The sequence below is a fragment of the Balearica regulorum genome, chromosome 26 (genome assembly GCF_011004875.1).
Source record: "Balearica regulorum gibbericeps isolate bBalReg1 chromosome 26, bBalReg1.pri, whole genome shotgun sequence".
NCBI classification, from domain to species: domain Eukaryota; kingdom Metazoa; phylum Chordata; class Aves; order Gruiformes; family Gruidae; genus Balearica; species Balearica regulorum.
The window spans coordinates 5,819,446-5,838,108 of record NC_046209.1 but is presented as its reverse complement, the minus strand read 5'-3'; the positions used below and the strand labels follow the sequence as shown (position 1 = coordinate 5,838,108).

The window sequence follows — 18,663 nt, the reverse complement described above, 5'->3', positions numbered from 1 at the left end:
GAGTATCTGCACTAGACACAGATGGATTTGGAAGTGGTGAAATACCACACAGAGGTATTGCCCTGATAGTAGCTACTTATTGGGAATCCACACCAAACCACCAGGGCTTTGCACCTGCGTAATGCTTTAAAAATAGCTTCTGCCCAGCCCCACGGACGTGATCACAGATGTCCAGCCCGACGTGACTAAGAAATTCTGTTCTTGGGCACGTTCACAAGGTGACCCAGCTTGCAGGCCTAGAAGGCAACAGCTCAGGAGATAGCTGAAGGAAAGTGACACTATCAACCGGGTTATTAAATTAAATTTAAATGGAACTATCAGAAATTTTGGTTAGGGACCTGGAAAGACTTAATGGGAAACAAAAAACCTCCCTGAGGCCGCCTTCGACTGTCCTGTTGCTATTTATCAGTTCAAACATACAGTCACCCCTCTCCCCGCACATGCATCTTCGAGAAAAGAAGGTGCCAAGGCCTCCACTTTAAACTTTACAGGGTCTAGAGAGCATGCCTCAAAACCAGCAGCCTGCTCCCATACCCGCTGCTCCTGCCAGCTCCCCTGGCTCCGCAGGCTCGGGGGAAGATCGGGGAGGGCGCACCCACGGGACCCTCCTTGGCTCCTGCTCTCCCACAGCCAGGCTGCGAGAGGGAGCGTCACCGGCGAGCGACAGAACCAGCAGCTCTGGTGGGAGCGGAATGTGCGAACCAGCCTGCTGAAGGTCACTCCCACCTAAACACAGCCAAACCCTCCTCGCGCTGGGAGCTGGCAAACATTTCCCCCTCCAACTCCGCACTGCAGTGCAAAGGGTGCAACATTTCCTGACTTGCGAGTCGCAAGTTAATTATACCCGTGTAACATCTGCAGTTCCCATCTGCGCAGATGGGAATGGATCTTGTGCGGGTAAGGTCCCAGAGGGCACGCGGGTACCACATCCATGTCAGGAGTGAGGCACCTGCCAGGCCTCTATAGATTAATCCTGGTCTACAGGAATATGCTTGGCAGCCTGAAAAAGATGGACAGGAATAATCAAAATGTGACAAAGGTGGAAGCAGCATGCAATGAGAAGGGCTCTCCGAGTCTTTGTCAGGGTATCGCACAGCCGTGCAGACCTATTTCTGGACTCAACTGGCTGCGATTGAAAGACGTGTTCATGAAGAAAGCGAGCACTGGAATTCCTGCTGCTGCTTTTCAGGCTGCAATCACCTTATATGGGAAAATCATATTTAATAAGATTGTGCATCTGGCTAGAGCCCATAATGGTCATGTCAATGAATCACTTCAGTAATCGTTCCCAAATTATGCACTGCTCATACTAAATCCACTCAGGTCATTCCCTGAGGAGCTCTTCTGGAGAGGCCCAGCGAGCTTCCCAAGTGGGACACGGTGGTGGCAGCTTTGCCAGCCACAGACCCAGCAGTGGCATAACAGGCTATTATATACAGGTCAATGCCAAATGCTAATTAATGAAAATTATATTAATCATTCTTCTTCCTGGGTTCACAGGGGTTCGTTCTCCAGCCTGTCCTGACACTGACGCGCTCAGCATCCTTCGGGGCAGTGCCCAGATCTCTCTGCCATACAAATAACTGCCCTTCGCAGCTCCCAGGCCCCATAATCCCAACTTCCCTATTTGTTTCCAGTCAATTCACATCTTAAAGGACAATTAATTTGCCAGAGCAGCCTGAATTCTATTTTCATTGCCTTCCTCCTTCCCTGCAGCTGAGCTGTGACTTATTGACTGTGAAGTAACTGCAGGGTCTTTAAAAGTTCAAGGCACAGGGTGTTTTTCTGTCTGTTTTTGCCTAGCTGACTCCCTCTGTCATCATCTTTGCTAGCGCCATTTCACGGGAAAGAGGCATGTGACATCCAACTAAGCTGTGAACCATAATCATGCTGGGGATGATGTTTACATTTGATTTTTCCTCAAGCTGATAAGCTCTCTCCAATTTCCCTCTCCATCACGTTGGTATGGATTGAACTGCTTGCGCCCCACGGGGTGGAATTCTTCTCTTATCTCTAATTTGCTCACTGAAAAAATTGCTTCCAGCAGCCCTTCAAAAGTCACTTCAAAGTTACCACTGCAAAGAGGGAAGAGCTGCAATACCATTCTTCATCTGTCGCAATCAATGCTCTCCCAGTGCTTTTTGCAGATGGCCTTACAGGTGCCACCAGCATCCAGCACACTCGGCACCACTGGCTGGGGCCGGGATCTCCACTTTGTTATCTCCAGCTCTGGGTACAGCAAGACAACTGTTGAACAAGAGCATAAATACCTGTTAAATCATTTCAGCTCCCTAAAGCCAAGGAATTCAACCATGAAGAACATGTTGGAGGCTTCTGCCCAGGCTCTAAGCCATAAATCATGGGCACGCTGCAACCCATATAACAGGAGATGTGAGAAATGGCAGTCAGACATCAACTCTACTTTCCCATTGGGGTGAGAATTTCCACCTTTGCAAGAGGCGGAGACCAGTTTTGCTAACAATTTTGTACCCACAGCTCTCCAGTAACTTGAGCCCCCCTGGATAAAAGGAGGTTTCCAGACCCTCTGTCTCTGGGCTGCACCCAGGTAGAGGGATGGGGATATGCCCTCTCCCCACCCAGCCATTTCTGGGGTTGGAGCACCCCAGCCTGAACGATCCCAGTGCTCCCATCACCGCCCCCACACACAGTGCCTCCGCACACCTCCTCCGCTCCTGCTGACAGCTCTGTTCACCAAAACCAGTGAACAGTTCTTTACGCTCCCTGCAGCCCCTTCCCACGGCAAAGGGGTGCGGATTCCGGGAGGAGGCACAGCAGCCATTTATACTCATCAGATTTTGAAATTCCCTTTTCAACCACAGTGGTTACAAAACTTTTTAAAACTTCAGAGCTGGGTTCTTGGAAAGGGAGGAATTGGGCCCGTGTGTTGATGCATGTGCCTAGCTGCTGGCACTAGATGAGGTTTTCTCCCTCAAAGCATATTATGAGACTTCCAAAAGCTCCCTCCATGCCTTAAGTCAACCTTTTGTCAAGGTTTCCCTGGCTTTCAGCCCCTCTCCTCCACCCAGTTTTACTCCTCTACCAGACTAACCAGCTCCTCTCTCCATATTTACTGAGCACTTTAGGAAGGTTTTTTGCCGACCTGACCCACGGCCTGGATTAACCCTGCCACGTTCGTTTAGTAAGAGCGCAGCACACAGCCATCCTCGCTCTCCGTAAAAAGCTGGGGAGCAGATTTTGGCTATGCTGGTAACCCTTCATCAATGGCACAAGCAATAAGGCAAGTGGCACAAAGCATCCATGTAGGTGGGTCACGAGCACTTCACCACCTCCATCACGGCTCCAAAGAGCAGCGAAGGCACGGGTGCTGTGCTGGGTTTGTCGCCATCAGCGTCAAAACAGTCAACAAAACAGGACGGCACTCAGCACAAACCCCTCTGCTCCCGGGCACATCGCTCTGGCGTGTAGTACTCCCATCTGCTGCAACGAGGAGCACAAAGCACATCGACGTGCTCTGTCAACCGGCAGTCCTGACTCGAGACCTGCAGCACAGCCCACCCCGCGTGCGGGTGTAGCCGTGCCTTCGCACACGGCCCACCGAGGGCCACTTCCAGTGCCCTCAGGTTTTGTTCTCTTCCAGAAAATACTTGTTAGCCATCGTGCACGTTGTACCCAACCCTCCCGGGAGCTCCAGTTGCAAGCGCGGCTGAGGCCGAGTGACAATTTGGACGCTACCCAAGCGAGGAGAAAGCAACTTGACTCGAAAAAAAAAGAATCAAAGCATTGGTGAGATTACTGGCTCTGTTTCATCTTTTCCACTATCGGCATAAGGTAAGACAGCCTACAGGTTTGTAAATTCAGATTTACTTGCAAAGTGAAGGAAAACACACACTCCCTGCTTAAACCCCTCCTGAGCAACAGGCTCCGCAGACACCTCGTCTTGTCCTGAGCAACAACCCTCTACTCCCTCCCCTCAAAAAAAACCCCAAAAAACCGGAAAGATGACAGGGAAATCAGAAGGATAAACAATATTTTCACTGTTCATTGGCGAGAGGTTCTCTCTTTTGCTCCCTCAGCATCACAAGCTGGAAGTCCACCAGCCACACCACGCTGCTGGGAGCATGCTCCTGAAAAAGAGGTCCGAGCGGTGGGTGGGGAACGCCACAAGCAGCCTCGGGAGAGGCAAGCTGCACACAGCCAGCCCCTCCATTTTCCTCGCAGCACTGAGGAAGGCCGGGGACAGCTTGCCACTTGCCTAAATCTCAGCACCTTACCAAAAATTACACGTTACATCCAGCCCCCCCCCAATGCAGCAGATGACATCTCTGAAATAATCGCAGCTTCCGCTGCAATTTGTTTGGTTTTAGAAGATCTAACGATCCTCATTTAAAGGCCTGAAGACAAGGAGATCGCTGTCATAACACAACCAAAACCTGTTTACCTTGTAGCAGGCTCTGAATAAACTTCAGGCTCAGACAGGTGCTCGGGAGCTTCACGTCAGGCCCGCAAAGGAACTTGTCAACCCAACAACAGAGCGGGGCTCTACGACCATGTGCAAAACTAAAGCTAGCAATTCCGAGGCTATAAATTATTAGGCGGCAAAGGCGGCGGCAGGTGCACTTGCACGGCTCTGCACACGCGAACCTGCCAACCGAGGACCCCAAAAACCTTTTGCTGAGGCTGCCAGCGGTGTTGTCAGGCTCGGGCTGGCTCCCTGCCTCTCGGGAACGGCCTTCCCCGCCTCGGCTGCCGAGATGGATCCTGGCGCGGCAGCACCGCCGCCCTCCCGCTGCGGGGACCCGCGGGAGGCAGCGCCGGGAGCCGCAGCAACCCCCCGCCCCCCGCCCCGAGCGAGGCAGGGCCCCCGCACCCCCGGGCAGCCCCCGCCAAGGGCCCGAGGCCCAGCCTCGCAGAGGAGGGAGCACGGCCCGGGGTCCCGCTCGCCAGCCGGGCAAGCGGGTGGCTGCTCCGGCGCTCCCGAAGGTGTCAGGGTGCCGCGGTGCCCGCCACGGGCCCCCAGGACCGCCCCGGGCCGGGGCCGGGGGATGGCGGGGAGAAACCCCGGAGCCGGGCAGGCCCTGCCTGTGCCCTGCACGCTGCTCCGGGGGTCGCAGCGGTCCGGGACACCCCGGGGCGGGCGGGGGGCAGGAGACAAGGGGCAGCCCCCGCCCGGCCTCCCCCCTCCGGTGCCCGGGGAGCCCCGGGCCAAGGGGCAGCCGGGGGGGGGGGACGGACGGAACCATTCTGGGTCCCGGGGGGGGCAGCAGTCAGCAGTGGGACGGGACCACGCGGTGCCCGGGGGTGGCACACTCCCGGCGGGGGGGGGGGGGGGGGGGGGGGGGGGGGCCTGGGCTGAACCACTCCGAGCCCCCCGGTGGGAAACAAGGCGCAGTGCGGGGGGCCCGACCGAGAGGTACCACTCAGACACCCCCCCCCTCGGGGGGGCGCAGCTGGGCTGAACCACTCCGGGCCCGGGGGGGGGGGAGGGGGCACACGGGGACACACACTCCGGGGGGCCCGGCCGGGAGCGGCCACTCGGGGGGACGGCGACACGCAGGGCAACACGCCGGGGAGCCCGGCCGAGGGTGCCGGTCGCCCGGTGCTCGCAGCCCGTTACCTCCTGCCGCGTCCAGTCCCCCCACGCCGGCCTCCGGGGTGATGGCACCGGCACCCGCCACGGCCGAGCCTTCCGCCTCCTCAGGCGCCTCCAGCTCCATGGCTGCCGCAAAGGCCGCGGGCAGGGCAGGGCAGGGCAGGGCAGGCCCGGGGCAGGACAGGCCCAGGTCCAGGCCCAGGCCCAAACCCGCGCCCGCTGCTGCCGCCGCCGCTGCCGCCGCCGCCGCCGCGCTCCTCCCGGCTCCGGCCGCCGCCGCTGAGGAGACTGGGAACGGCAGGGACCATAGAGCGCGGGAGGTGCCGCGGCTAGACACGCCCCAGCACCGCAGGGCGGAAGGGGCCGCAGCCAGCACCGGAAGTAGAGCCGTCCCTTTCTGCCGAATTAATCGCGATGCGGGGATCGGCTGTCGCGATAGTGCGCGGGCTGCGGGATCGGGACCGCTCCCGGCTGGAAGGCGCGGGGAGAGGGACGAGGGACTCGCGCACCATAGAGCGGCGAAGAGAAAGGCCACCCCCGTCCTCTCTAGCGGGCGGGAGGCACCATAGAGCCGCGGCACTGCGGGGGGGTGGTGGTGTCTGCCGGTTGCCATGGCAGCGGGGGCGGGGCCGGCCCGGTGCCCCGTGCGCGCGGGTGTGCCCCGGCCTGTTCCGGGACCCCGGGACCGATCGTCCCCGGAGCGAGGGCCACCGGTGCGGCGGAGGCCCCGATGCTCCCCGCTCTGGTCCCCGCGGGCTCGGGGCCCTCCCGGTGCCGGGCGCCGCCTCCCCGCCCTCCCCCTCGGTGGTTCCCCCCGGGAGCCGAGAAAGCCGCCGGGCCGGGCCTGCCCCGCCGCCGGGCACCGGGCACGCTCCCTCTGAGAGGCCCCGGGGCCGGGCCACCCCCGGCCCCGCTCAGCGCCACCGCCGCCGCTCCCCCCAGCCCGGGCCGGGGCCCGGCTCCTCCCGGGCCGTGGCACCATCTAGTGGCACCGCCCGGCCCGGCCCGGGGAGGCCTCGGGGTGCGGGTCAGCCCCGAGGTGCGGGTCAACCCGGGCCGGCCCCGCCGGTTCTCCAGGGCCGATCCCTTCACGGCAGCGTGCCCCGGTCCCCGGGGGACAAACGTGCCCCGGACAGGGGCGGCCCCAGCCGGGAAACCAGCCCGGCATTAACGCCCAGCCCGCGGCGCAGCCGGGAAGGTGCCGCCGGCCCTAATGATGCTGCTCGGCGGCGTCGCCGTCCCCCCGCCCGAGGTGCTCCCGGCCGAGGAGTTGCCGGTGGTGGCCCCGGAGCGGCTGGGGAGAGTGCGGCCGGGTCTGGGGAGCGCCGGCCGCCTGGCCGGGAGCTGCCCCGTCCTCCCCTCGGGGCTGGCGGGGGGCGTCGGCGAGAAGCAGCCCCTTGATGCGGATCTGAGGAGCGGAGGGGAAAGCGACGGCTCCATGGCTCCTGCTCCGGGGTGGCGGCTGGTGGCCGGGGGGTTCAGGAGGAACTGGTCCCCCCGCAACGCCCCGCTGCCGGGCTGTGACCTCCTGCGGCACCAGTACCGACCCCGGCTGGAAGCAGCAGCCTGGACGGAGAGCCGAGGCGTGGAGCTGATTTCTGTCACTGCAGGAAAGCGGCCCCACGGAAAGAGGAATGACGTGGGGGTGGTCGCCAGGTGGGGGGCAGAGGGGAAGGGGAAAGGCGAAGGGGAGGAAAGGAGAGGGCAGACATCAGCTCAGTCGTTTTTTTCCCCTGCAGCCCTCCCAGGACCGGGAGCCCCAGGCTGGCCGCTGTCCCTGTTCCCTCTTGGGGCACTGGGTGAAGCCATTTGGTCCCCCCGGAGCAGGGCTGCTGGGAGGGTTTGGGGGTCCGGGGCAGCGCGGGTTGGCACTGATCCCCAACACCTCCTTGGAGAGGGCCAGGCTTGGCGGGGCAAGGATCCCCATCCCCGGGCACCGCCAGCCCCAGCATCCTGTGAGCCTGTGCTTCCCAGGGCGGGGGGGGGGGGGGTTGAGTGGACGTGACTGTGCCACCTGCACCGTGAAGGACAGTGGGGACAGCCCCCCGACTCATGCTGTGCCTGGGAAGCTGCCCCAGGACCCCCTTCCTCCTCCTTCCCTCCTGCAGGCAGCGTCTGGCCCACAAAGGGTTACGCAAGGCACCCTGGAGTGACACCACTGCCACCAGCCCGGGAGCTCAGCTCCTTCCTGGTCAGATCCGAGGCTCGGTGAGTGCCTAACCCTGTCCCCCCGGGATCTGCCAGCCCTGCTTCCCAGCCCGGGACAGGGACCCAGCCCTGCTTTCACCTGGGGAACTGGCCATGCTTTGTCCCTCTCTGGGTGGCTCCAGGACCCGGTGACCCTCCTGGAGTCCTGTCCCAGTGGCAGGGAGATACCCCGGGGTGGGGTGGGGGGGAATCCAGGGATCTCACCGGCACAGCTCCGTGCCCCGAGGGCTGGAGGACGTGACTCCATCCTGCTGATTTACACCCCGGCTGGGTCAGACCTTCCAGAGACCCTTTTCACAGAGCGGGGGATCAGGATCAGCCCGTCGCGATGTGGGTGGGGTTGGGTTAGAGGATCTGCTGGGGGGATCTGTGACTCTGGTCCTGCACGGCCAGGACCAGACAACGGACAAGTGGTTTTGCAGCACTGGCTGAGACCAGGGACCCCGCTGATGCTGGGAAAGCTTTGGGGTCCCAGGCTGAGGACCCCCATTGGTGGGGGGGTTGGGAAACAGTTATGGGTGGTGGGGATGGCCGTGGGGCCATGCTGGGATGGGCACAGTGCATCACTCTCTGATAATGTCCCCACGAGTTGCTGTCCCCATGGTGGGCATTGCCGGTGGTGTCACCTCGGGTTGGGCTCAGCCCCGAATCAGGGTCCTTGGAGTGGGACGAGCTGCCCCGGCACAGCCTGCGCTTTGTTTGGCGTTAAAACCCTGGGAGATGCTGGCCACAATGCGTGTGTGGGGCAGCGTGGGGCACACGGGGCTCCCTGTGCTGCTGGTGCCCGGTGCTGGGTGCGTCGGGCTGGGCCATGGTCAGCTCAGCCCAGATACTGCCTCTCCTGGCAGGGCCATTTCAGCTGCGGGCTGGTTTCTGTCGGAAACCGGCCGAGCCGGCTCCTCCAGCTGCCAGCCTCGGCCTTTGGCTCGGGGCAGGCCCTACGCCAGGTCCCTGGGGGAGGCCGGGGACAGGATTGGGGCTTGGCAGCACTGCGGGCGCTGCCTGTGCCGGCTGGTGAGACGCGAGCTGCTGTTGTCCCCGCGCTGTCCCCCCCCCACCCCAGACTGCTGCTGCCCACGGAGAGCCACGGGCGGCAGCGGGCTGCAAGTTCGTGGCTGATTTGTGGTGCCCCGGTGCTGAGACAGCAGTGGGAGCTGGTTGGGGACGCTGAGAGGCTTTGTTGGGTGGCAGCGGGGTTGGCCCTGGCACAGTGGATCAGCCAGCACCCCGGGGATGGGGCTGCTCTGGTTGCACCACAGTCAGAGTCCCTTGGACCAGTGGCTCACGCCGCGTCACCCACGGGCGTCCAGGGAGCCCGTAAGCACTGCCCGGCTGACACTGGTGACGTACTGAGTTGGGACCTGCCAGTTCAGCTCCCTGAACCGCTGTCCTGGGGTCTCCTGTTTATTACTGGGCTTACAAGCACCAAGACAGGACTGTGGGTGCCACCACACCGGGGTCCTGCTCAGCCCCAGACACCCCCGGGGCACATGTCGAGCCCCAGCGGGTGTCGGGTGGGCACTCGGGCTGGTTTTGGCGGCTCACGACACAGAGTAGAAACTCGGACTCTGCCCTCCACGCTTGCCGGCTTGCAGCCCAGCTGGCCGGGGCTATTTCTGAGGCCCGGGTGAATCATTACACCGTCCCTCCCTAGGGCTGCTGTGAGCTGGGTCTCATTTCGGGGGCCCAGCCGCATGCTCCGGTGTGGTTCCGGCTGAGGGCTGGCCATGGAAAGCCCCCGTGCTGGGGCTGTGCCACTGTGCTTGCCCCGGGGCTGGCTGCCCACCACCGGTCCCAGCTTCCGCGTGGGATCCCTGCTTGGCATTGCCGACGGCACTGCCCACGGGGCTGCTGGCCAAGCAGTGCCGGAGGATAGTGCCCATGCCTGCGCTCTCAGCCAGTCGGCACTGGGGAGATCTCCCCCAGCCGAGCCGCTGGCCAGTCCTCGATGGCGGCACAAGGGCGCTCCGCACCAGACTCAGCAGTGCCGGGGTGGCCACGGCCCATCGTGCCTGCAGTGGGCTGCGCCCGTGCCATGGCTGAGGCTGTGCCATGGGTGGGACCAGGATGGGCGCTGGCAGCCCCGGGGTGCCTGGGGCAGGAGCAGGACACGCCGGCTGGGGGAGCCCAGTGTGTGTGGGGGCATTTCAGCTCCCCCTCCGGCTGTGGGCTCAGGGCTGTCGTGGGCAGGCGATGGGTGTGGGTCTGTTCTCCCTGGTCCCCACACTGGTTGGAGGGTTGAGGACCTGGTGGTGGTGGTGACATCGCACTGGGCTGTTGGTTTTCCTGTCCCCATCGCCCTGGAGAATGACTTGATGATCTTACTGGGGTTTCCTTGGCATGTGCAACGGCACAGATAAACCCGGACCCTTCGAGTCAAACTGGCTCCTTCCTGTCCCACCCCATGGGAAGTCACGGGATGTTCTGGGCCCACTGTCCCCCACCCCACGCAGGGATCCTACGTCTCTCCAGGTTCACACTGACGTTTCCTCCAGGGAGCCAGGAGCTGGTGGAGGGGATCCCCGGGCCCATCCCAGGCATTTCAGCCCAGACGGGACCTCACCCTGTCAGTCAGGCTCATCTGTCCTAGTTGGAAAACGGTGGATTTGGGGAAAACCCAGGGAAACCAAAGGGTGAAGCCGGGGCACTGGTGCTCCCCAAGCAGTTGGCAGTTGCTGAACCCAGAGCAGGTGGGCGGGAGGGCACTGAAGGACCGTCCAAAGCAGCACCCCAAGGTCTGCTGGCTCCCGGGAAGAGGGAGGGGAGCGGGACCTTGGGGATGGCATGGGCAGGTGGTCCCAGCCATGGAGATTGGCCCTCACCTGCTTGCTCTGCATAAAACCTCCCCTTCTGTGAACACGCATCCAAGGCGACAGAGGTGGACCTCCTGGGGGGCGGATTTCACGGTGCTCTGGGTTTTGGAGCCAGCTCCCAAGTGGGGTTAGCTGGGGTGCGGACATAGCTGCGAGTCCCGGTGCCTCTGGTGGGTGCCCAGGCACTGCGGGGTGCTCAGTCCCCTTGTGGTCCCCGGTGCCTGTGGCTCAGCTTTGCTTCTGCTCTTTGTTGCAGCCCGAAGTGGGATTGAGGAAGGGGCCAGAGCCTGCAAAGAGGAGCCGGAGTCGGTCCGTGCCCCTGGCCGCTGGGCAGGGGCTGCCACACCAGCCAGCCCCCGCAGTTGCTCTCCCTCGCTTGCGCTGGCGGGTGGCCACCATGGAAGAGATGGTGATCTGGGAGCAGCACACGGTGACGCTGAGCAAGGTGAGCATGGCCCAGGGTGGCTGTGGGATGGGACAGGGTCTGTGGGGCCAGCTCTGCCTGACCCCTTTCTGCCCGTCCCCACTAGGACCCTCAACGGGGCTTTGGCTTTGCTGTCTCCGGAGGGCGGGACCGTCCCAACAAGATGACCGGGGACACGGCGGTGATCGTTTCGGATGTGGTGTCTGGGGGACCGGCAGCGGGCCAGCTCCAGTGAGTGCGCGGGGATGTGGGGACATGGGGGGTGCTCACGGCCAGCGGGAGTGGGAAGGGCAGTGAATTGCTCCTGCTGGGACAGGGCCAGCACCGCTGCCACCCTGCTTGGCTGGGATGGGGTCCCCCTGGGGCAACGGCTGCCCTTGCAACCCCGGCAGCTCCCCCAGCCAGCAGCTGCACCTGAGGCAGAGCCACGGCTGTGTTTTCCCTCCTAGGAGGAAGGATCGCATCGTGATGGTGAATGGCCTTTCCATGGAGAATGTTTCGTCCTCCTTTGCCGTCCAGACACTTAAAACCTGCGGCAAGATCGCCAACATTGTGAGTGTGCCCTGCAGTGGGGTGGGGGACCACACCGTGCCTGTCCCCATCCCAGCTCCCCTGTCTCACACATCTCAGGGTTCCTGTTTGGGGCTTGGAAATTGCTGTAGAAACATCTCCTGGGAAAGATGGCTGCACCCACCATCCTCTCCTTCTCACTTTCCACCTGCAGACACTGAAAAGACCAAAGAAAGTCCACCTCCCTGCGACCAAGAGCAGCCCCGGGTCCCCCACTGCGCCCCGACGCTATGACTCAGACGAGGACTACAGGCCACACGGTGTGGATCCAGCCCTGCACCGCTCCCGGGATGACTTGGACCACAGCCAGGGCTATGATGGGGACTCATCCAGCGAGAGGAGCTCTGGCCACCACCGGGATGACCGCCGCCACCACAAGCCAGTGTCCCGGAGCCGGAGGCGAAGCCAGGACAGCAGCCACTGGAGGCACAGCCCTGGCAGCGGCTCAGATCAGAGGGGCTACAGCCGGCACCGCTCCGCCAACGGCTTTGGCCGTGAAAGGGACACCAACGGGCTGGCCCTGGTGTCAGGCTTCAAGCGGCTGCCGCGCCAGGATGTACCAATGAAGCCCATCACGTCAGTCCTCGTGAAGCAGAAGCAGAACGAAGGTGAGGCCCTCCCATTCCCTCTGTCCCTGGGTCTTTGTCTTCTGATTTGTGGCCGTGCGTCGCCCCGGAGAGGAGGTGATGGCGGCGTTGGTGCCAGGGTTTGGCATGCAGGGAGGCGGCAGTGCGTGCCATGCTGGGTACACCAAACCCGCCTGACCTCAGCCCAGGGTTGCAGAGCTCAGCTTTGGGGCTTGCTAGTGGCCCAAGGGGAGCCAGGGCAGGCTTGTGGGGATGATGGCAAGGGCGGACTTCGCAAGGGTCCTGCGTCTGCCTGGCACCACCACTGTCATGGGCTCTCTCTGGTGCAGAGTACGGCCTGAAGCTGGGGAGTCAGCTCTTCATCAAGCACATAGTGGAGAGCGGGCTGGCGGCGAAGGGCAGCTCCTTGCAGGAGGGAGACCTCATCCTGAAGGTACGGGGGTCCACGGGGTGCACAGCAATTGCTGGGGATCTCATCTCCCCCTCTTCAGGTGGCTTGTCCCTGGCTAGTGTCACCACAGGGGACAAGCTCTGAGCGTGCTTCTCCTGGCCGCCTGCAAAGGACGGCAGCTTGGCTGGAGGCAGCTCCGTCTGGTGCCCATCCCCTGCCTTGGCTCCCCAGCCATCACCGGGGACCCCGCGTGAGCTGTGGGGGATCAGCTCCCCACGGTGCCGAGGCTGGCTGGTTGAGGCAGCCCCGCGGCATTCAACCAGGGATGGTGGCTTGTCCCACTGACACAGCGGGATCGTGTCTGCCCCACTGTCCCCATGGCACATGGTCCCCTGCTGCGTGTGCGTGTCCCCGCCGGGGGAGCAGTCGATCCGAGGAGCTCAGGTGTTCAGGGTATGTCAGGGGAAACGATGCTTAAAGTATTTGGGGAGGAGAAATAAAGGAGGGAGACACTTTGTTTGCACATGTGGGGCAGGCAGACCCGTGGCTCCTAGGGACTGGGGGCAAATGGGAGGGATTTCATCCCAGCAATCCGGTGGGAAAAGCTGCTGCAACCTGGGGAGATCACAGCCCCATGGTCCGCTTGGGGCCTGACTCCCCAGCACCAGTCCGATGAGTGGAAGGACAGCGCTGGGCCAAGGTCAAAGTAAAACTGAACTTCAGGCAGCATCTGAGCAGGTCTCTGCAGCTCCTGCCTCTCTGCAGGCCCCCCCTGCAGCTAAAGGTGGGAGTTAATTAGCCTTGCTAATTTGTTTCCTCTGTGCAGGATGAGGCCCCACTGGGAGGCAGCCAGGAACGGGGACGCAGGCCAGGATAGGCAAAGCCGTGGGAGCTGGGGCTGGGCTGGAGAGGCTGGGCAGGGCCCGGGAAGGCGGCAGTCGGAGCATCCCATTCGAGTGGGGCTTTCCTGGGAGCAGCTTTCCCAGCGAGTGCCCTGAGGCCTCCCACTCTGCCCCCTCCAGATCAATGGGGTGGCCAGCGAGGACATGTCCCTGGCTGACACCCAGCAGCTCATCGAGCAGACGGAGGGGACCCTGACCCTGCTCATCCTCCGGGACCACCGGCAGTTCCTGGTCAACATCCCCGACATAGAAGACAGCCAGAGCGACAGCTCCCACATGGATGGTGAGGGGACACGGTGACAGGGCCGGAGGCCAAATACACAGGGGCTGAATGGTCACTAATGTGTCCTCCCTCCTGTTGCTGCAGATATCTCTGACATCAACTCTGAACTGTCCCATCCGCCATCCCCTGAGACGTCCCCACGACCTCCGGCTGCTGCCAGGATGAGTTCACCACCGTAAGCCCCACTCTGTGCCCCATCAGATCTCCCTGTGTTCTCTGCCTGTCTGGAGGGGCTGGTTCTCCTCCATCCCAGAGCCAGTTCATCCTGGAGGTGGGACTACCGTTTAGTCCCCAGCTGGCTCCGCCGTCCCTGCTGCCCACTTGACACTGTGCCCATCCAGCTCCTGCCTAAATCCTGCCCAACTTTGTTCCAGGGAGAGGAGACGACCCAATGGGGACCCCGCGGCCAACGCGATTGTGGACGATGCTCGTGGCCCTGGTGAGTGAGCTCAGATCAGGCTGGGGGAGCTAAAGGCAACGAGCGGGCTCCGGGCTCCTGCACGCCACCGCTGTCCGAACCCTCCTGGCAGAGCTGTGCCAGGTCTCCCCATGCCTCGGCTGCCCCAGCAGCGGCGTGGCTACTGCCATCTCCTGGACCAGTCCTCCTTCCCTGCAGACCTGTTGGAAGCCGTGGAGGGGGATGGCTGCCATGGCCCCCTCGCCAGCCCCACTGCCCGAGCTGCCCGCAAGGATGGGTGCGTCTGTGAGAGGTGGTGGGAAAGGGCTGGGGGAGATGGGCAGCTGCTCCAGCGCAGGGTTGGAGTCGCAGGGCCGGGGACCCCCTGTGCCGTCCCCCGGCATGTCACCGCTGGGCTGACCGTGGCTTCCCCCGCGGCAGGTACAGTGCCGACTCCAGGGTTGTGCACTTTGTGAAGGCCAAGAGTGTCGGGCTGCAGCTGGCCGGCGGGAACGATGTGGGGATCTTCGTGTCAAGTGTGCAGGAGGGGAGCCCGGCCGACAGCCAGGGTGTCCGGGAAGGGGACCAGATCCTGCAGGTACTGGGGGCTGGGAACAGCTCCAAATGCTGCTGCACCTCGACTGGCCCCATCTCTCTTGGGTCTGATACCCGCCCCGGGGTTTGGATTTCTCCTGCTGGACATCGTTTTGGGTCAGTGCTGACGCCCATGGCCCATACCCATCGGGCTGGCTCTGCAGGCACTGCCCAAGGGGACAGTCCTGTCTCTGGCACCATGCTAACACCCAATGGGGTCCAGGCACCCAAAGGCTTTCCCCAGGATTAGCAGGGGCTGTGGCAGGCACTTGGGTGACAGGAACCAGTTCCCTCTCTCACCCTGCCCTGGGCGCTGCTGTCCCTGGGGCCCCCGCTGGGACTGGTGCCCTCCATCCTGCCAGCGGGGCTGTGTCTAAATGCTTTTCTACGGCAGGTGAATGACACCAGTTTCCAGAACCTGACCCGCGAGGAGGCTGTGGAATATCTCATGAGCCTGCCGCCGGGTGAGGACATCACGCTGTGGACCCAGAGCAAGCAGGACAGTGAGTGACAACTGGACCCATCCTGCGCTTGTGCCTCTCCCATCCTCTGTCTCTTCTGAGCAAGCATCAGAGCTGCTGGACCTGCCATGGCCCTTTCTGCCCCCACAGAGGGGCCCTTCTTCCCTGAACCCCCCTCCTCCTCCTCCAGAGAGGTGATGGGAGGGGACCTGACCATCCTGGCCCCATTTGTGCCTCGGCATCCTGGAGCACAGGGGCTTTCTGGCACCGTGGCTCAGCCTGGAGAGGCCAGTGTGTGCTGGGGGCTCAGGTCCTGCTGTCCCCAGCATGACTGATAGAGCCATGGGAGGAAAAGGTGTCCCCAACACACTCCTTAGCAGCAAGGGCTACTGTGGAGGCTCCTGGCCAACCCAGCTCCTTCCCAAATCTCTCCAGCATCTTCCTCCTCAGCCACCTCTTCCCCTGATGGTCCTTCTCACTCTGGGCTCCAGTTTACAGGAAGATGATCTCGTCCAACGTGGGTGACTCATTCTACATCCGGACACACTTTGACTTTGAGAAGGACGCGCCGTCAGGGCTCAGCTTCGTCCGTGGGGATGTCTTCCACGTGCTGGACACCATGTACCGGGGCAGGCTGGGGAGCTGGCTGGCTGTGCGCATGGGCAGGGACCTGCAGGAGCAGGACAAGGGCATCATCCCCAACCGGAGGAGGTAGGGATGGAGCCAGAAACGGCCCCAAGAGGAGCAGAGCCAGGAGATGGCTCCCCAGTGAGATGGGGACATGGATGGTGGGCCCAGTAATAGGCAGGGCAAGGACTGGTGGAGCAGCGGTGGGAGGCATGAACCAGTGAAACCCCTTCTCAGGGGATGGGGCAGTTGATGCTCTGGTTGTCCAAGGTCCTGGAGGGAAGAGGCCACCAAAGCCTCATCCAGCCGTGCAACTGAGGGAGTTGCTGGCTTCTCCTGCCCTGCTTCTTGGAGCCCAGAGAGACAAAGCAGGGGGTAAATCCGGAGGCTCTAGGTCCTGAGCCCTTTCCCCTCCCAGGGCCGAACAGATTGCCAGCCTGGAGTCAGTGCTGAAAGCCACATCTGGTGCCAACACTTCTGGGGCACGGGCGGAGTTTTGGAAGCTGCGGGGCCTGCGGGGAGCCAAGAAGATGCTGCGGAAGAGCCGGGAGGACCTGTCTGCCCTCACAAAGCAGGGCCACTACCCGCCGTATGAGAGAGTGGTCCTGAAGGAAGGTGAGCACCAGGGCTGTGTCCCCGTCTCCCAGACCCACCCAGGGGATGTCGACCCCAGGGCTGCCCTGCTGCAGGTGCTAGTGGGCTCCGCTCTCCTGGGAGGAGCGGGGTGAGTCCCAGGCCCACAGGCACCTTGGGGAGCAGGGCTGGACGCCTGGGTGCTGCGAGCTCTGCCCGTACCCCCAGCCTCCCTGAGCTGGTCTCTCCTCTCCCCATAGCCAGCTTCAAGCGGCCAGTGGTGATCCTGGGCCCCATCGCAGACATCGCCATGCAGAAGCTGAGCACGGAGATGCCTGAGCGGTTTGAGATTGCCCGTAAGTGCCTGCCCCCTGTCCCTCCCCGGGGGAAATCATATCCAGCAGCCAGACCCTCAGTGTCCAGAGCCTGTGGGAGCTCTTTACCCATGGTTCTGTCCCAGTCCTGCCTCAATGCCCGCTCCCTATGACACCCCAACACCTTCCTGGACTCGTTCACCCCCTCCCCATGGGGGACGACACAGCCCTGGGGCTGGACACGGCCAGCCCTGGCCTGGGGTTGCCGAAGATGCCCCATCTCCCCCAGCCCCTCTCATGCCACATCTCCGTGTCCTGCAGTGAGCGTGCCCCGAGATGGGGCGTCGTCCAAGGTCATCAAGTTGGACTCGGTGCGGCAGATCGCAGAAAAGGTGAGACCTTTCCCGTGTCCTTGGAGCCAGGTGGGCCTGGGCCTGGGGGGGGGTGTGAGCCCCTGTCCCCAGTGGGGCTGATGGCCGTGCCGTGCCCCAGGACAAGCACGCCCTGTTGGACATCACGCCCTCGGCCGTGGAGCGCCTCAACTACGTGCAGTACTACCCAGTGGTGGTGTTTTGTGAGCCCGAGAGCCGGCAGGGCATCAAGGCCATGCGCCAGTGGCTGGCGCCTGACTCCAGGAAGAGCTCCCGACGCCTCTATGCCCAGGCCAACAAGATGAAGAAGCACTGCAGCCACCTCTTCACCGCCACCGTCAGCCTCAGCGGCAGCAGCAATGCCTGGTACGAGGCGATCAAGGACATCATCAGGGTGCAGCAGAGCCAGCCCATCTGGACGTCGGCGGAGCAGGTACAGGGCGCAGGCTCCCTGCCGCAAGGCTCGGCCTGCCGGGGCTGCAGCCAGGCAAGCGATGGGGCCGGGCACCTGCCCCCCTCCACCCCCAGCCTGGGGTCCCAGGTCTCTGTTGTCCCCACCCTGCAGGCAGATGTGGCACTGGAGGACAGTCTGGATCTGCTGAACCCACCGAGCACGGCGGCCTCGGGCTACCTGACCTGCGACAGTCACGCCAACAGTGACTACGATGACACGGACGGCGAGGCGGGCGCCTACACCGACGGCGAGGCGGAGGATGCCTATGAGCAGCCCGGGCTGGCCCGTTCCTCCGAGCCAGCGCGGACGTCCCCAAACCATGGCCTGAGCGAGCAGGTGGGCACCCCCATGCTGGTACGAGGGGCTGGTGGGGCAGATGGGCTTGGCACAGTGCCGGGCTACGGGGGGCTAATTCCTATCCCCTGTGGCACAGGCAGGGCGTCACCTCTACCTGCTGCAGGGTCCAGCTGCGTGGCCATGCCCAGCTCTGGTTCCCCGTGGGAGGACACAGCCCAGCCCCAGGCTGGGGCACAAATCCTGCTCCCACCTCTGACCCCCCCCCCCCCCCCCCCCCATCTCTGGTCTTTCGCAGGCGACAAAGCAGCGGTGGCAGGGCCAGGGCTACAACAGCATCAGGTACCCCGCGCTCCAGGGCCAGCGGGGGGGTTAAAGGAGCCAGCGCTGGGGATGGGCCCGCAGAGCCCTCGTGCCAGCTCTGCCTGGCCTGACCCCGTGCAGCAGGGGACACCTGTTCTGACCAGGTAGCAGAGCCATCACCACGGCTTCTCATCCCCCAGGGAATACGAGCACGATGCTGTGAGGAAGAGATTCACGCGGGCCAGGGATGACTCCGATGAGGATGAAGGCTACGAGTGGGGCCCAGCCACAGACGTGTAGCGGCATTGCTGGCCTCTGTCCCGCTGGGCCCCTTGGCCAGCCCTACCGCAGCCCCACGCCACCAGGTCGATGTGACGCTCCAGGTAGCGCCATGCCATGCAACACACTGTGGCCAGGCTGAGCCTAATCCTGCTCACCCAGCACCACCGTGTGCCTCCTTCCCCCTTTTGGCCACGGCCTCCGCTGCAGGAATAAAAGGGATGCGTTAATCAGGACAGGCTGTTT

The 18,663-nt window shown here is 62.9% G+C and overlaps 2 protein-coding genes across 9 annotated transcripts in view; one reads left to right on the top strand and one right to left on the bottom strand.

Annotated features, from left to right (window-relative positions):
- PIP5K1C (phosphatidylinositol-4-phosphate 5-kinase type 1 gamma) overlaps positions 1-5,879 on the bottom strand; it is a 49,272-nt gene extending 43,393 nt beyond the window's left edge. For 5 of the 7 annotated variants that reach the window (XM_075776290.1, XM_075776294.1, XM_075776291.1 and 2 more), the window contains exon 1: positions 5,597-5,855. In XM_075776290.1, the coding sequence (XP_075632405.1) occupies positions 5,597-5,696 (100 nt within the window). In that variant the 5' untranslated portion in view covers positions 5,697-5,855. Of the gene's footprint in view, positions 1-5,596 lie in introns of all 7 variants that reach the window. The other 2 variants (XM_075776293.1, XM_075776292.1) reach the window with 2 other exon arrangements.
- A 370-nt stretch (positions 5,880-6,249) lies between these two features.
- TJP3 (tight junction protein 3) lies at positions 6,250-18,653 on the top strand. Of its 2 annotated transcripts, none has more exons than XM_075776289.1 (21): positions 6,250-7,228; positions 7,681-7,780; positions 10,850-11,038; positions 11,124-11,248; positions 11,467-11,569; positions 11,742-12,195; positions 12,504-12,607; positions 13,588-13,750; positions 13,835-13,925; positions 14,125-14,189; positions 14,367-14,445; positions 14,595-14,745; positions 15,136-15,244; positions 15,694-15,913; positions 16,248-16,444; positions 16,663-16,758; positions 17,038-17,108; positions 17,209-17,520; positions 17,653-17,877; positions 18,134-18,177; positions 18,339-18,653. In XM_075776289.1, exons 1-21 carry the CDS (start codon positions 6,786-6,788, stop codon positions 18,436-18,438), a joined length of 3,441 nt encoding a protein of 1,146 aa, XP_075632404.1. In that variant the 5' UTR covers positions 6,250-6,785; the 3' UTR covers positions 18,439-18,653. The 2 variants fall into 2 exon arrangements, with proteins under 2 accessions (XP_075632404.1, XP_075632403.1); XM_075776288.1 differs by having other exon boundaries at positions 14,589-14,745.
- Positions 18,654-18,663: the final 10 nt, after the last annotated feature.

Coding starts and splice junctions, on each gene's coding strand:
- TJP3 (XM_075776288.1), top strand. CDS start 6,786: ATGATGCTGCTCGGCGGCGTCGCCGTCCCCCCGCCCGAGGTGCTCCCG. Junction 12,608..13,587: donor AGGGAGACCTCATCCTGAAG/GTACGGGGGTCC, acceptor TGCCCCCTCCAG/ATCAATGGGGTGGCCAGCGA. Junction 15,914..16,247: donor ATCATCCCCAACCGGAGGAG/GTAGGGATGGAG, acceptor TTCCCCTCCCAG/GGCCGAACAGATTGCCAGCC.